Source organism: Gymnoscopelus microlampas, assembly GCF_963454915.1.
Source record: "Gymnoscopelus microlampas genome assembly, chromosome: 11".
Classification (NCBI taxonomy): Eukaryota; Metazoa; Chordata; class Actinopteri; order Myctophiformes; family Myctophidae; genus Gymnoscopelus; species Gymnoscopelus microlampas.
The window spans coordinates 23,841,481-23,859,517 of NC_139948.1; the positions used below are offsets into that span (position 1 = coordinate 23,841,481).

Below are 18,037 nucleotides of genomic sequence, written 5' to 3' on the forward strand. Positions count from 1 at the left end.
ACTGTAACGGGGGCACTAAAATTTAAACTGATAAATGGGTACTCTCTCCTGATTGGATGAAATTGGCAACCCACCAGAAAATGCATTTTCTCTTTAAAGAGCTGGAAAGACGGGAAGACCCCTTTTTTTTTATTCAACAAACACTATAGCAATGATTACTATCCATCTGAATATAGAGTTTTAACTTTTTCACTTACAACATCACGTACACTTACCTTCAGTGACTATTCCCACAATAGATTAATGTTACCAGTACAGTACCGGTACGTAATAATCATGAGTGTCTATAAGCAAGTTGCGACTAGGAATTTGGTCATGATAAAATATGACTATGGAATGAACAGAAACAATAAATATCCATCTGCAGGTTGGCAGACCGGCTAATTTCACTTTAATCTAGCAGAAAGTTGATTTAAGGCTTTGCTCCGTTGGCGTCTCACTCGCACTCTTTTTTTAGATCGACTGATTGGCTTGGCTGGCCAACTGGGCTGTTTTGACTGGGTTGGTTAGCTGAGTGACTGGGCTGACTGGATGGATATTCTTAACTTTACATTCATAATCATTGCATGCCTGCTGTGTTCATTCATCAGTATGTTATTCAGGGGCTTCACATCACAGAACTGGCCCCACCCTCTTTCTCGTTGTAAGGATCTGACAGGGTTGAGGAAAAGTACTCTGGTTCTGAAAATTTAAAATATTTCGGCTCACGGCAAAACATCACTGTGATTTGAAATGGTTTCTCAGTAGTTGCATAGCAACTGGAGTGGGCCATGACCCTCACCTCCCACCGGCATCTAACTCGAGTAACTGGGGAAAGAAAACAGGCACCCCAATGGACACATGCAGTGTAATCAGAATTGTTGGGATGGCCAAGCATTAAAGCAGAGAACATCATGGATGCCATTTTAACATCTTGAACTTTGGACTGTGCAGGGACTAGTGATGTCATATTAATCTGGCTAAATACTGGCTTAAAACACTTCTCACTTGACACATTTAGAAACACCATAACACAGAAGATTTAACCCTGTTCATGATTATTTTAAAGCTGGGCTTTCGTAATCATATCCAACTGCTTAGAAGTCAACTGTATGACTAGAAGTCTGACTATATAACAAATCATCTAACCCTAGTAACTGTCTGCTGCAAAGTAGGTCACCAGTCAAGATTTTTGGAATGCTCAACATGGTGGGAAGTTTGAAGAAACCAACCCCATTCTATTCTAGTGTCAGATGATCTCATGGTTTTTGTTTTCCTGCTGACAATGATTTTATTACTTAACATGTACAACAATAGCCCTTTTCTTTGGGTGATGTGGAGGATTGGTGGTTAGTGATGATCACCCACAATGAGAAGATTGGGATTTAGGTCTTTTGTAGGTCACAAATACAAATGGTTTACACACACATGCACACACACGCAGAGTCTGCCACCTCCGTACAGCTGAATGTTGGTGCCACCTGCCACCTGTGTTCTACTCCTCTCCAGGTGACTTTACATAACCACAGGAGAAAAATAACTAAACCATCCCCCTCTCTTTAGTTGCTTGCTTCAATAAAGGTGCTTGCATACAACAAGCAGCAATATCTCTGCTGTGCTGACAGTTTCTTTTTCCCCTTGTGGAGAGAGGTGACCACCTCTTCGCAGTGCTACCTTTTGAAATGGCACATTTCGATTCCGCTGGCCTCAAAGTCCAATTTGGTTGGACTTTGATCGAAAGTTGACGCTGACCTTTCTTAACTTGCCATAGTTGCAGCTTATGAGATATTACAGTTGATTTTTAAAAAGTGAAACATGAAAATGTTCTTTAGCTGGTGGTTTTGTTTTTAATACCCCACACCACAGTCCTGTTACCGTGGTTATGACAGGGGTGGGGATGATGTATCAACTAGACTGCATCATACTTGGTGCTGACCATGGCGCTAAATGCTTGTCATGTGTAAGCATGTAAACACTTGTATGATGGAGACCGTAAAGATGTTGGTACATTAAAATGATCTACTATAAAATGCTTAGCCAGAAACCCTTTTTCTTAGTTTGTTCCTTCACCACTTAAACGCTCCACTTAAACGCTCCATCTTCAAAAATGCCAAGGGTTAGGGTAAGCCAAGGAGATGTGACCTTGTAGATCTGCTATTGCTATTTTTGAAAATGTTTGCACATAGTGACATACCCAAAATAGGGACGCCAAGTTGAATAAGGCCAGTTCAGATCAAAGATTCATGATGAGACTAAACTGTTTTGGAAATCAAAAGAGATCACTCCACATGAAAAATGGCTTGAATCTTAGACTGAGCCGTCATGGAAACATATTGCTTTGATGTGTAACATGTCGTCTGGTTTCAAATTATAGATCTAAAATGGCAGTTTAGAAATGTTTACACTGTACCCCTTTTGATTCTTCAAGGAGTTGCCTGTTTCATCTAGTCTTCATCACAATCACAAATCTTTGATCTGTGCTGACCTTTAGTCATTCGGTTCCTTAGGGCTTTGTTCAGATTGCGGTCAAATCCGGTTAGTTTCTCAAATGCAATCTTTAACACTGACTGTCTAGTGTCCACACTGTTGTTTATAAGTGATCAGATCCTATTCATGCATTCAGACATCATTGACATATCTGCATTGGTTGCCGTCTTAATGATATAACGACATAGGTGTGATTAATGCATGTTAAAATGTGTCGTACAAGTGTCACTTGCCAAAAAAAAGCAGATCTACAAGCTCACAAATGCTGAGCCACAGATCTACAAGCTCACAAATGCTGAGCCGCGTTGTCACATCTTTAGAAGTAAAATGTGTGCTTGGGTGACGCAGTGGTAAATGACCTGCCCACGGGCGCGGAGGGTGCGGGTTCGATTCCATCGATTGCATCTGGCTTTGTCATCTACACGAACACTAAATTGCCTCGTGATCGGGGAGCAAAGCCGTGCAAGGTGGCCATATTCATCACTGCACGTACTCCTACAGGCTGGGGGGCATCTGTCAGCAGGGCGTGTGGGGCGGGAGGATCAGGACGAAGGCTGGAGTCTTGGTCCTCCCTGTGGTGGCTCCTCGCTGGCAGATAGGTAGGATACAACAGCAGTGACAACACACAAATGTATGTGGAGGAATTAATAGAACTAAATTGGGGAGAAAAAGGGGTAAAAAGCAAAAAATAAGTAAGATATGAATGACATTTCAAACCACCTAGGAATGTGGTTCAAATCTGATTGGCAAAATCAGTTTCTTTTGATGTTAAAGGGCAAGACCACTTTAGTAGTGGTTTGGGTTGTGTAGTTACCTTGCCATGATGTAACTCCAAAGGTGGACAAGAAATCAAAAATAATTGCTCCACCTATTAGAAATTGATGATTCAAAATATACTCCTCATTGACTTACATTGTACAATGAAACGGCTCTCAAAGTCACTCTTTTAGCACATAAACAAACACAAACAAAGCTGATTCAGACAATATAGAACATCACATCGCCAAACCCAAAATGTCAACTTCCTGATCCGGATCTGCGGATCCAGTCTGGGTTTTCTTCCTAATAAAAATAGTGAAATCAACAGGAAGTTAACATTTTTATTAAAAAAACAAACCGTACTGGGTTTGGTGATGCTCTATATTGTCTGAATCAATTTTGTTTACGTTCGTTTACATGCTAAAAGAGTGACTTTGAGAGCTGTTTCACTGTATAATGTAAGTCAATGAGGAGCATATTTAGAATGATCAATTTCTAATCAATGGAGCAATTCTTTTTTTCTTGTCCACTTGGAGTTCTATCATGGCAAGGTAACTACACAACCCAAAACTCTACGAAAGTGGTCTTGCCCTTTAAAACAATCAAGAAATTGGTTTTGGGATGCCAGTCTGAAGTGTCATAGACTTAGTTTTCCGGCCATTCTGAAGAGGAACACAGTGTGCTGGATTCCTGTGCTGCTGATTTCAGGAAGATGACCTTTCTCTGTGTACAAGTTAGAAACTGCTGCTGCATTCCTCTCAAATCAACCTGGATGACAGACAAGACAGCCGCTCTCTACTCTTCTCTCCCCCCTTAAGTTCCATTTCTCTCTCTCCGAATCTCTCTGTCTGTCACTCTCTCTCTCTGAGTGAGTCTCTCTCTCTGCTGTCCCTATATTCCCTCTGTAAGTTGATACCAGTAGTCAGGCTGCAGCCAGCTCCAGAGGCCCTCATGAAAGGCACTCTGAGAGGAAGAGAGAGAGAGTGTGTGTGTGTGTGTGTGTGTGTGTGTGTGTTTGGGGGGGTGGGGATGGTAGAGAGAACGTCAGGAGGGAAAAAGAACAGTTTGTACTCTGTTCCGATTATCATGAACATGGTAACACACACACACACACACACACACACACACACACACACACACACACACACACACACACACACACACACACACACACACACACACACACACACCTCTGAGCCATAGGCCTGCTGTCCAGGAGTGGTGTTGTGTGGCTGGTAGATGTTTGTTGTTGTTTTTCTTCGTTCGGTGCACCATTTATCCCCATAACGATGCATCCTTTTCTTTCCTCACATAATCCCCTCGGAATTATAAAGATATCATATAATAATACATTACCGTTACATAGAAGGAAGCTATTCATGGTGTTTTGCATTATTGAACATTTACAATATGAAAGAAAATGAACGTTGACAAAAGTATGAGCAGCTGCATGCATGCGTGACACTCATTCACAACATAAACATAATGTTTGCATAGTCTGTTTTTCATACATGGAGTGTAACTCAAAGCGCTGGACTGTATTTCATTTCGTGGCTTGGTTCCTCTTGTTCCCACTCCGTTCTTTGAGCGTCGTGTTCTGGAAAAGAACTCTTGGCCCATCCGACTCTGAATTTCCTCCCTTATTATGACATCATTGTCTTGACTGCCTTTTGATTGGTTCCAGAGGTTTGATAAATGGTTACAGCCAGCCTCTGTGTGTCTGGGCTTACAGGCTGGCTGGATGCCCAGTTTTCATTGTCTAGCTAACATAGCTGCTAGCCAGCTAGTGTTGGAATCTGGCTCCAGTTAAAGATGGCGTGTCTGTGTCCTTTTTTGTGTCAGTATGTGAAGTAGCTGGCTAGAACATTGCTGAAGCGTCGAGCATAGCAGGCCAGTTAGCACATAGCCTAACTAATAGAGATGTTCTTGATAGCTCAGACAGAAATGTTCATCTCTGTGTTAGTTGAACAGTGAAATTGTATTTTAATAATATACTAGAGCTGTTGGATACATGTTACACGGGAGCCTGCCATGTGTATTATAATGCATACAAGACATGTTTTCTCTGTATGCAACATGCACACATACTGCACGTGCATACTATGAAGCACTTGTTGATCTTTGTTACCACAGAGGATTGTGTGTGTGTTGTGTTATGGGGCTAGCTAGCGAGCTGCTATTTGAACTGAGGGATTTATAAATAGACGTGTGTTCTTTGCTGCAGGCACTCAGAGGCTAACGCTGCTGACTAACCTGCTCTCAGAAAGGGCAACATGCACGCACACACACACATTCAGGGAGAATAACCCTCTCACTGTCACACACTTTCACTGACTATTGTGTATCTCTCTGACTACAGTCTTCTCCTTTTCATTCTCTTGCTCAGTCTCTACCTCTCTCTGCCTCTGCCCCCCCTTCCTTTCTCAGTTAAGAGGTTTTGGTTGCCATGGTGCTGCCAGCTGAAAGCCTATTGTACAGCTAATCTGGACTCTTAACACACACACACACACACACACACACACACACACACACACACACACACACACACACACACACACACACACACACACACACACACACACACGTCTACCTCAAGGAGGACAGAAGGGGAACTATGTTAGGCTGGTCTTTCCTTTTCTCAGACGGTCTGTGTTCTAATCGAATGTAGTCCAACACACGCCTCCCTCAAGAAGGGGTTGCCGGGAGGTATGACCCATCTCTCTTTTTCTTCTGTTCATATCTTTGCCTCTTCTCTGTAGGCAAAATGAAAAAGCAGAGAAGGAAGCACAGGATTGTTTCTCTGTACACCTGTGGCTCTGTTATGTCTTTGAATGACACGCATACACACAGACTGGGTGTGGAATTACCATTACTAGTGCAGTGCCCGTTTGGGGTGTGGCCGCCATTCAGAATGTGTCCATTTTGAGCGGACTGGTTCTGAAGAACCTCTCATCCAATCGACTTCAGTCAGCACAGCACATCCTTGGGTCCTCAGCAATACACCCACCATGTGCGAGAGATACAATAGGACCAAATGAGAGATTCCTTGAATTTATAGATCGATGGGTTGCTGTGTGTTATGACATAGTGACCCTAGGTGATGTACCGTGTAGAGAGGCAGACAGGATGAGACGCCTCACTTGACTCTGTCTCAGAGGTTTGATGTATAATTAATTTCAAAAGGCTGCCACGTCCTTATCGGAGAGTATTATCTGTTTCGCCGCTGTCAGTGACCGATGTTTGATGGGTTCATTTGTCCGTAACGAACTCTGAAGCTGTTCATAATGCATGTGCTGATCGTTTAGCTAACCAGGCTATTTTTCCACTCTTTTTTTTTTCTTCTTCTGTTCCTCCTCTCTCTCCTCACTCTTTTTCTCTCTCCTTTCTCTGTATGCAGTGCCAGAGCATATCAAGGCAAAGTCCTGAAACTAAACCACGCCCGCCTCTCCCCTGCGTGCACACACCACACACATACATTCTTCAGCACGTCCTCAGCGATGCCAAGGGGGCCCGCTCAGCCTGCCACCCGCTCTGACAAGCCCCGCCCCTCCACCTCTGATCCCTGAGGCTGTGACCTCTGAGCCGAGACCTTTGACCCGCTCCACGTCGCCCTGGGAACCAGAGGTCCGGTGTCCTCCACGCAGCCAGGGGGCGCCCTCACGCCCGGCCAGGAGCCGCAGACGCATTCTGCAATCACAGGTAAACACACAACCAAACTATGCCCTTTCTAAAGCAGGGGGATGTGAGATCGGAGACTTATCATCATATTTCTGGACCAAACATTGATACACTTATGTTGTCACATTTTCTCTAAACGTCCTTACTAAACCACGATTATGCATTTGTCTTTGTGCATAATCAGTTCACTCCAATGCAATCGAAAGACTGTCATGTGTGATTTTGTGCGGATTTATAAATATTGGTGAAATAAAAACCGAGTCAAAGCTATGCACATACAACACATTGTAATCTTGGGTGTATTTCAACCAAAGCAAACTCCCATTACTATAACCTATGGTCCATGCACTCATTCCCGGGACCAGTGGGATTTGAGGAGCCAGTTAGACAGTTGCTGATATTGAAACCACAGAGGTAACTGGTTCTGTCCGCTATCTGTACAACATCTAATGGATCTTCCTCTTTACTCACTGGCTTGTCAATGATCTGCCTGTCTTTGCCTGTCTCTTATCCCGCTCTCCTTCCATGTCTCTCCTCAATGTGTCCGTGTCTCTCTCTCTGCCTCAGTCTGTCTGACAGTCTTTCCTTTCTTTGTTTCCAGGCATGGCTCCCATTCGGGACTCCGTCAGCCACTCTCCTAATCAAACAGGTGACTACACATCCTCTACTTCCAATTCTCGCTCCTGTGTTCCTTTCTCCTCCTTGCTGCCCCCTCCCTTTTCCTCTCCGTCTGTCCATCTAGGCCTCTGTTTGGTCCTTGCCTGACTAAAGTGGACACTTTGCTCTGCATGCGTGTTTCTGTAAGTGCGCAAGGCCAACTGACCTCTGTGGAATGTGATTTGCTCACAGCGGTGCCTGTGACACTGACAGAGAAAGGGCATGAGTGGGGGCAAGTGAGAAAGAGGGTGACAACGAGTGAGAGAGGGGAGAGCTGGCAAGTGAACAGGACAATTGCCAGGCAATGCTGGCAGCCATCTTGTGTGTGTGTGTGTGTGTCTATACTGTGCGATGAGGCAAGGGAGAGAGAATAAATAGTGGGAGCGAGTAGAGAAGATCGAAAAGACTGAAACCATTGATCATATTCCCTAAATTCAAACCTAACAAACAAGGTATTATTATCATTATATTTTTTCTTCTACTTGCCGTAAACTAACTTGGAATAGAAAACATTTTATACTGGCAACCATATTACTCAGACAAACTACGTCTGACATATTTTCGAAAGTACTTTTTCATTTCAGTAACGCACAGCCTGGCAGCTTTAACGGATGCCAGATAAACACAGGAAGTTGTTCTATTATTGAGCTGTTTTATTTTGGGAGGAGCACAACTGGCACAGGAGAGAAAAGACATTTGCACCCTCCCTCGCTTTCTCTCTCCCCTCCCTCCCTCCCTCGCTCTCACTCCCTCTTCTCTCCCTCTAGCCCCCCTTCTCTCTCTCCCTCCCTCACCTCTCAAACATCTCATGTTCTCCATTCACGTCGCTGACCCAGTTAGTTCCAATGCTAGTTTCATTAAAACATTGGTCTCTCTCCATCTTTGTGTTCATGCTTTGTATTTCCCGACTCAGCTGCTACTGCCTTCTCTCGTCCTCTTCTCTTTGACCTCCTCTCACGTCTTCCTCCTCTCTGCCGCCTCCTCCGCTCCGCTCCCTCTGTTAAGATAACCACCTTCTCTCCCCTCTTCATTCAGTTGTCACCTACTCTCCTCCCTCCACCTTTCTCTTTGTTGACACCACCTGTCCCTCCTCAGCCCCACCTTCCCTCTTCCTCTTCCCTGGCTGCTAGTCAGTGTCTCTGGCAGACATTAGTAGCCCTGCTGTGGAGACAAAATGGTGGCAGCTGGGTCCGGGCCTGGGCCCGGTGCCTACAAGACCTAGAACAGCATGACTGCTGGGAGGGAGGGGTGGGGGGGAACGGGAGATGGAGGGATGAAAGCAAAGAGGAGATTGGAGAGTGGGAGGAGGGCGGGATTAACCGTTTAGTGTCAGAATGGGGAGCTTTATCTTATTATGTGTTTTCCTGATTATTTACTGAGCATTTAGTATCTTAAGTGCTGAACTTAACCTGTGTTTTAGGGCTTCAATTTGGGCGAAAGCACACACACACACACACACACACACACACACACACACACACACACACACACACACACACACACACACACACACACACACACACACACACACACACACACACACACACACACACACACACACACACACACACACACACCAACCAAAGGGAAAATAAGTAAAGATCTAACCACATCATCCTCTATCTGACTCTATTTCCCCCCATCCCCTTGCTGTCTCCCCAGGTCTAGAGCACCCTGGCCTGGACTCGCAGTATGAGCCTTCCCCCTGGTGCCCTGCCTCTCCCTGCAGCAGCGACGGCAACAGCAACTGGGGGAAAGTCCTAGTTGACGGAGGCACTGACAAACCCAACACCCCTTCCTCCCCAAACTCGTCTGTGTGGCCCCCTTCCTCCTCTTCCTCTTCCTCCTCCTCCTCCTCTTCATCCTCCGGCTGTGGGTTGGGCTCAGACCCCGAGTTGGCATCAGAATGCATGGACGCTGACTCTAGCTCCCCGATTGGCTCAGAGAAAAATCTTGCCACCGCCGCTGCGACGACAGCGATGATGATGTCATCGGCAAATACTTCTTCTCCCGTGACCTCCACGTCACCCTCTGCTATTTCCTCCTCTGTGCCCTCCCCCATGATGGTCGGCGTTTCAGTGAATGGAGACGGTAACTGCAACACTGTTGGCCGGCAGATTGCCGGGGGAATGGGAATTGGTGGAAATAACGGCTACTCCATGGTCGGGTCGGGGAATATCTGCAGCAATAACGCCATGGGTATCCACAGCAACAACAGCAAGCTGGTCAATAACAGCGGCGTGTGGGGTTCCCAGTCCAGTGGCACAGGCCCCTGCATCAATGGGGGGTTGAACCCAAACGCCAACCACGGTGCCTGGCCCCAGAACTCCACCCACAGCCCAAACTCCCTGGGCCAACGGCAGGCTCAGGGGATGAGCTCCAAACTGGGAATGGCTCCCCACCAGGGCTCCCTGCTGGGCTGGGGGGGAATGGCAGCTCCAGACAATGGCAGCATAATGGAGGACAGCGAGGTGAGCAATGGTACAGCAAGCAGCAAGGTGTTAGGAAGCAGCAACAGTGGTAACGGTGGCCAACAGCTCACCAACCTTAACACTGAACCCAATGGACCAAATAACACTATGATGATGAATACTACTACTACTACTAATGCCACAATGACCTCTACTCTACCAAACTCTACCGCCTCGTCCCAGTTGAGCGGAGACGCAACGTGGGGCTCCATCGGAGGAGGGAATGGGGGTCCACTGGCCAATGGAACCCCCTCTCCAGCCCCCCAGCACCCCCATGGAGAGGCGGGGATCCCAGGGGCCTTCGGTACGCCATGGGGCGCCACTACCTACCCCGGAGACAAGGGCCCTGCTAATGAAGACACTGTGAACCCCCAAAACCCTGCCTTAATGCAGGCTGGGAACCCCCAAATCTCCTCGGCTGCTGCTTACAAGAGTAATAATAACCACAACAACACTGGGGCCCCACGCTGGGACCAGGGGATCACCAATAATCCTAACCCAGCTCAGAGCAGCTCATCCTGGGGCACTGGTTCAATTCAAGGCCCAGGCTCTGCAGGCCCAGCACTGGGAAACGGCAACCCTAACATGATGGGCCCTCAAGGTGGGATACCTCGTCCCTGGGGGAGCAGCGGCTCCTCTTCTTCATCGTCCTCGTCTTCCTCATCCAATAACAAAATGTCCAATGGGGAATGGGGCACTATGCCTCCTGGTAACAGCCACGGAGACATGGGAGGCCGTAAGGGAAGCTCCACCAACAATGGCTGGAAGAGTTTGGAAGATGACGCTCTTGGGACGGGAGGAGGGACCAGCGGGCCAGCAAGCCAGGTCCCAGGAAGTGTTGCCGGAGGCTGGGGGCGGTCTGGAGGAAGTGAGGGTAGCGGAGAGAGTTCCGGAGGACGTTCAGGCCCGGACAGGAATGGTAGAGACTTGAATCGCAGAAGAGTTCCCATCCCTGCACCACCACCACCTGCCCTGAACCGAGGCGATGTGGACCCCAGGGTCTTGTCCAACACTGGATGGGGACAGACACCGGTAAGGCAGAACACCGCCTGGGACGTCAGCGCCCCTGCCATCAAACACCTCCAGGCACCCAGAGGAGATGAGAAGAAGCCCAGCAACGGAGGCTCTGGCTGGGGCACAGCACAACCGGCAGCACCCTCCCAGTCCTCCTCCTCTGGAGGTTGGTGCACATTTCTGTCCTTGTGTGTTAAGGATATTGTGTGTCTTGTGTTTTTATTTCTATGTAAAATAATACGCAATATTGTATCAAGGTAAAATAATACACAACATTGTGTCAAAGACGGTAATATTAAAATCATCTTATTGGATTCCAGGTTGGGGCGACGGGCCGGGCAGCTCAGGCCCAGACACTGGAAACTCTGGCTGGGGAGATCAAAGATCAAACTCTGGGTGGGGGGACAGTAAAGGTCCAGGAGGAGGTCCAGGGCCACAGGGAGGCTGGGACGACGGGTCCAGCTACAAGGGAAGCAGCAGTAACACCTGGCATAACAACACCAACAAGGATGACAGGTACTGGTAGATTCACTGTTACCGGTGCTAGAAATACTACATCAGCACTGTCATTAGGTATTTTTGTGCTAAATCTTCAATTCATTTAATTTCAGGAGCATTGCACACCATTGTGGTCTGCTGACTTGTACAGTACATCTCTGTAAAATGAAACCTCATAATTCTTTCTGTTTAGGTCCAACACCTGGACCAATGCTCCCAAACCGCAGCCCAAACAACAGCACCAGCAGGGCTGGGGTGGGAGCAGTGGAGCTGGGACTGATGGCTGGGGCAAGAGTGGGGAGGCCTCCAGAGGAGGGTCCAGCAACCACTGGGGAGAACCCCAGAAAGGGTCCGGGACTTGGGACGGCGACAGTGACCGGTCCGGTTCTGGATGTTGGAGCGATCCAAGCCGAACCAACACCAACAATACCACCACCACCAGCAGCAGCAGTAATACCTGGGTTGGGAGTGGGGGGTCAAACACCACCGACCAGAACTCCTCAAACCCTGGCTCCAACTGGGGCGACAATGTTCACAAACCCAACCCCCAGAACAGTACCCAGGGCTGGGGGGAGCCACAGCCGATGAAGCAGAGTCACAGTTCCCAGAACTGGGGTGAGCAGAGTCCCAAGCCTTCTAACCCCTCTGAGTGGGGGAAAGGGCCTGAAGCCAACATGTCAAGAGGCAACCAAGGCCCTGGCAAGCCCTCAGGTGAGTTTCTCCTTGGAGTTAGTATGACCTTGTGTGTTGACCTTGTGTGTTGATGAAGCTATGGCTTAAAGATGGGGTGCCGTGATTTTCAGTGATTTCTTCCCCCCCTAAAACATAATCATCAGGTATTATGGTTATACTAGGAGGAAGATTTTTTTCAAAAAAGTTGTTAAAAATTCTTAAAATTCTGTTTTTATGTGGACACGCCTCCAGTTCATTAAGTATACCTCACCTTAGCACCTCCTCCACCACCTAAGCACCACCCACCTGTCCTAGTCTCTCCTCCTCCTCATGCCCACACCTGTTGTGTCATGATAATAAGGGGGAGGGTACGTTTTTACTATGTCACTAAAGCGCTGTTTTTCTATTGGCACGTTTGACCCTCAAGGTTTCAACTCAAAATAGTCAGAGAAGACATAAAACACCATAAAAACACCACCAGGGGGCTTAGTGAAGTTCTATCAACCTCATAAACACATGAAAAACAGAAAAAGTGCAAAACCATGGCACCACCTCTTTAAAGAAGCCAGCAATGACGAGAAAAATAACTTGAAAAATGGAACCATTAGATGTACACTTGTTTTCCTTTATGTAAGGTTAGTAACCCATTGTTTTTCGATCTGTTCATTTCTCCCCTTGATCCACTCTCTGTCCTCTCCTATACCTTTGTTTCCCTTCTTTCTCCTTTCCCCTGCAGGCTGGATAGGAGGTCCCATACCTGCAGCGGGTCAGAAGGAGAAGGAGGAGGAGCAAAGTGGCTGGGAGGAGCCCTCTCCTGAGTCCATCCGACGCAGGATGGAGATCGATGATGGGACGGCTGCGTGGGGCGATCCTGGCAAACGTAAATACAACCATTTTTTAATCTATTGAACTATTTAATTTAATCTACGCTATGCGTTTTTGATCGCATAGACGTTGATCTGTTAAATAGGAAATAAAAAGGAATATATTGGTTTCATTGCACAAAGCTTAACATGACTGTTTGCAATTCTCTACCCAGGTAAATACAGTGGCAGCAGCTCTGTCAACATGTGGAACAAGACTGGCCAATCAGAACAGGAGCCCATGGCCGTGTGCCCGCCCGCCCAGTCTCTCCCACATCCACACCAGTCACACCAGTCACACCAATCACACCAATCACAGAGCTCCATGCATGCTCCTCAGGCCATGCAGCCACCGCCTCAAGAGAAGAGCTGTAACCCTGGTTAGTTGAAACATACAGATACTTAAAACACAATGCTGTTGATCTCCCTGTAAAAGAAATACAAATGTGTATAAATACGCACACTTTCACCGTTTGCAACATAAAGCATGCATAATAAGCTAGCATGTAAGCCAGTACAAATGTACACGTGGCAATGACACGTGCACACATATCATGCACACTGCTAATAGTACAATGATGGCTGACTCACAATTGGTTTTGTGTGACCTTGCACTCCAAGCCCCACACAGGTTAGATGTGGTTGGCATCATTGTTTCTGTGGGAGTCTTGTGTTTTTAGCCTGTAGGCGCTTTCCCTCCAACACGCGTGTAGATTCTTCTGCTTTTGGTTGTTGTTGAGCCTCTGAATCATAATGACCATTTGGTGTTGTGTTTTCACTGTGCCGCTGGATTGTGTTGCCATGAAACAACTGGATCTCTGTGTATTTCATTGCATCTATTTTTAAATACGAGTGTGGACAAATGATTTCTTTGTAATGGCTAGGATGCTCCTTAAGCATATTGGGTAGAATGTCTCCACAGTGTGAGTATAACACATTTTGATGGCAATTTAAAAGGAAAATGAATAGCATCTTTGGAAAATGGAAGCAAACATAACGCTGTTTAACCCATTAAGACCTGGAACTGTGTAATTTTTTTGATTTGAGCTAAAAAGCATTATTTTACACTTTGGGCTATTCAAAAATAGCAGATATACAAGCTCATAGCGAGTGCCGCCCTATGAGCTTGTAGATCTGCTATTTTTGAAAAATCGTGAAAATGTGTGCAAATCTTTGAAATATATATATTTTTAAACCGAACATTTTTAACTCAAATCTTTGCTTCTGGGGGGTCCCTGGAGCAAAATATTTTGATGGGGGTCCGCGGCCAAATACATATAGTTTTGGGGGTCCTTGACATGAAAACGATTGAGCACCACTGATATAGAAACATACGTTTTTCAGAATACTGTTACGATTTAGGAGACATGTAGAATCAGCTTCAGGTCTCAATGGGTTAAAGGTGGAGTGGATCATTCAGGGTTATTTTGTAAATGCTGTAGTCATTTTCTCTTGGTTATGCATTCGTGAAGGATTGAGGAAGCTCGTTGGGTTAACTGTGGTGTGGTTAGTGGTGTGAACTGGCTCATGTGCAGGAACATGTGGGTGTGAGAGTTGATGTTGTATCATGACAGATACTATAGATGTGACATGGTTTCTTCTGGCACAAAATCCAACCATGGTGTTAGCTTGGTTAAAACAAAATAATGATCATTTCCCCATTGGGATTCATAAAGATAATCTTCTGCAAGTGATCTTACAATGGTGTTAAAATTAGTGTTCAAGTAGACTAAAAACATGTAAATGTGTTGTGTGGATCAAATTCTGGCTATTTGAAATGTGTAAGTTACTGGCAAATGGGTACCGGCAGCACTACAAAATACTCGCAGGGATACACAAAAAGTGTCACAGAAGGGTATGCACACAAACACAACCAGCTTTTCCATCTACAGCTTTTTGTAATGTAGGTTGAGTCATCCCTCTGGAATGCTAAGAGCATTGGTTTTCTCTCATTTACTGTTCTCTCTATTTTACTCTCCTTGTCTGCTCTGCTGCGAACGGCAGAAACACAAGCCTTTGTTTGGCCTGAAAAGCAGAGCGTTCCAGAGAGAGTGAGGGGAGAGGTAGACAGACAGACATAGCTAAAGAGAGAATGTGGGACTGAAAGCAACACGGGGAGGGGGGAGCGACACAAGTATTGGTATCTTTGTCAGCAAGAGAAACTGTTCTAGGGGGGCAGAGTGGGGAGGAATGGGGGGGCTGTATAGACGAGCAAGTGTTCTACAGCCAAAATCGGAGAGGGAGGGAGGAGTAGGGTTATTCAAGGTGACTGGCTGGTAGCTAGCAAGCCGTAGCAGTAAGGTAAATTAGCTAACTAGTACTAAAGGAAAATGGTTAAGTAGCAAGCTCATTATTGTAAATTTAGAGGCACAATAAAGGAAAATAACAAAGACCTATACTAAGCATGTCAATGTATCCATCGCTAGAGCGGTTATTTGTTGCTATTACAGCCTTAAATTAAAAGTAACTGGCAGACAGGTATTTATTTTCTGGAAACGTTTCTTTGGTAATTTGTGTTACTGTACTCTTCTGTCTGAGACTCATGAGCGCTCTGGGAGTGTATTCCATTAGTCTGAGATTCTGAGCAGACTTTTTCCTCTCAGAGACGTGGGCAAAATGACTCTTTTGTTTCAGTCTGGCGACAATCGGTTAAGACTTGAAGGTGTAGGTCAGTGCCATGTCACTCCAGGCTGTGTTCTGAAGGTGGAGTAGATGGTATCAGATGATGATCTCATGTGCTATATCAACGGTTTCACAAACCATTGTTTGGTGAGAACAGTGAGAATTTACACATTGCAGGGGTAATGCACTTAAATGAGTTGCGTTCAAAAAACACATTAACTCAATTGGATGAGGAAATCAAATATTTGTCTTATGACGCGCCAGACCAGTGAATATAGCCGATCTACAAGCTCACAACATGTCACATTGTGATGCTTAGACATAATCATAGATCAGCTGCCGCTGCTATACCAATCACAGCTCAGCAATTTTATCACACAAAGCTCACATGTTGGCTCATCATTGGTGGGCATACTATTTGAAAATATATGCACATCACTGTAACCTAATGTAAAAGGATGAAGGAAAGAAATTCTCCCTCTACAGTAAGCTGAGGAAATGTTTTCAATTTACATTTTAACCACAATAATCCTTATTTTGGGCATGTCATTATACTAAGGAAACATTTCTCAAAATGTTTAAACGTTTTGCAATCGACAAGCTCACAACGCTTTCGCAACGCGTTGTGAGCTTGTAGAACTGCTATTTTCGAATAGCCAAAGTATAAAATCTGGCTTAAATGCCTAAGATGTAGGCTAAAACTCACATCAGCATGTTGGCACATAATTGGCGATGTGTAGGCATTGTTCAAGAGATGAGGCGTTGTTCAAGATGTAATCTTGAGCAATGCCTACACATAACTGATGATAGCATCAGCTGCTGACACTGCTATGCCAATCACAGCTTACATTTATAACATTGTTCACAAACTGTACGCCTAATTGCTATTACTTATTTCTATTCTATTTGTACAGATTGCACAGGAAAGCCTTGCTCTTAGATCCTGCCTTGTTTTTGTTGTTGAATCGTTTGAATTTTAACTAACCCTACGTCTTTATATTGTGTCACTGTCATCACTTGTTTAAGACTTACTTGGTCAGTTGTTGCTGAGGGAAGAAGACATATGCCCTCTAGAGTTACAGAATACTATACCGCGTGCATGTCTCTCAAAACGCAAAAGTTTATGCATGTATTATTTGTGCCTGCATGCGCCCAGTCACATGAGAGACACTGGAGCCTTTGGAGGCCCCATGATGGATCCTATTTATACTGGGAGGCATCCCTGGCATGCTCCCACTGCCTCCATGGAGGGGGAAGGTGCTAAAGACAGGGGAAAAAAATGTGTAGAGGCAGACTGGTAGGCACATAAACACCCGAAGCCACATACACACAGTTGCTCCTGCACACATTTGAAGGTACACACACACACACACACACACACACACACACACACACACACACACACACACACACACACACACACACACACACACACACACACACACACACACACACACACACACACACACACACACACAGTTAAAGTAAACAAGGCTTACATAATTGTGCTGATACAGGGTTCCCCAGGGATGTGATCAGGGGTCACTCTTGGCAGCTCTGCACTCTGAGTTTGGGTTTCCATGGCCTGAAGTCCGATTGCAGCTCACAACTTGCCAGCTGATTGGGCTCAGTTTGAAAGAGGTTCACAAATCACAAGTATAGATTTTTAGACCTTTTTATCAAAGTAACCATATTCACACAGAATAGCAGCAGTAATGGGTGCAATATAGATAGTCTATATACATTCTAAAACATTCTCATTGTTGTTATAGTATTGGTGGATGGAAGAAATACAAATTGAGATTCCTCTTAGACCTGCATTTTGTACTTACTAGTGAAGCTGTGTGGGTAGAAGCGGTGATCACAACAATTTTGTAACCGAAGCAGTCAAGATTAGCAATAACTACAATAATATTCCATAGTAGGTTTACTTCCTCGCCAGAACACATTTTAGTGTTATGTGTGAAACCTTTCAAGTCATACACATGCTGTGGAAATGTAAGTGTCCTATTTATGTATGAGCTACTCACCATAATATTAAATGCAAACTTGTCTGTTCCCTACCTTCTTGCTTGAGTGGTTTGGTTAAGTTTGAAAACAAATGTGTCCAGAAATATTGTATATTGTTGTCCCAAGCTAAGAATAGACAGGGGATGAGATTGGAGAAGATGATTGCAAATGAGACTAATACAAATATGTAAAAGCGGTAACAATGGTTGTTTTGCCATTGAGGTTTCTAAAGTAAGGCTTGTCTTGTTTTCATAAACTGACGTGTTTCTTCACTGTCTACTTACCCCTTCTCATCCTCTTCCTTGCCTCTCCTGTCTTGTATTGTCG

General features: G+C 45.5%; 1 protein-coding gene across 3 annotated transcripts in view; it reads left to right on the forward strand.

Annotated features, from left to right (window-relative positions):
• The window catches only part of LOC311056316 (trinucleotide repeat-containing gene 6A protein-like), a 54,932-nt gene that overhangs the window by 18,368 nt on the left and 18,527 nt on the right, over window positions 1–18,037 (forward strand). Inside the window, exons 4-10 of one of the 3 annotated variants that reach the window (XM_084072858.1) lie at window positions 6,623–6,924; window positions 7,505–7,552; window positions 9,223–11,211; window positions 11,366–11,561; window positions 11,737–12,254; window positions 12,952–13,095; window positions 13,255–13,458. In XM_084072858.1, coding sequence (XP_083928984.1) covers window positions 7,507–7,552; window positions 9,223–11,211; window positions 11,366–11,561; window positions 11,737–12,254; window positions 12,952–13,095; window positions 13,255–13,458 — 3,097 coding nt within the window. In that variant the 5' untranslated portion in view covers window positions 6,623–6,924; window positions 7,505–7,506. The remainder of the gene's footprint in view (window positions 1–6,622; window positions 6,925–7,504; window positions 7,553–9,222; window positions 11,212–11,365; window positions 11,562–11,736; window positions 12,255–12,951; window positions 13,096–13,254; window positions 13,459–18,037) is intronic. The other 2 variants (XM_084072859.1, XM_084072860.1) reach the window with 2 other exon arrangements.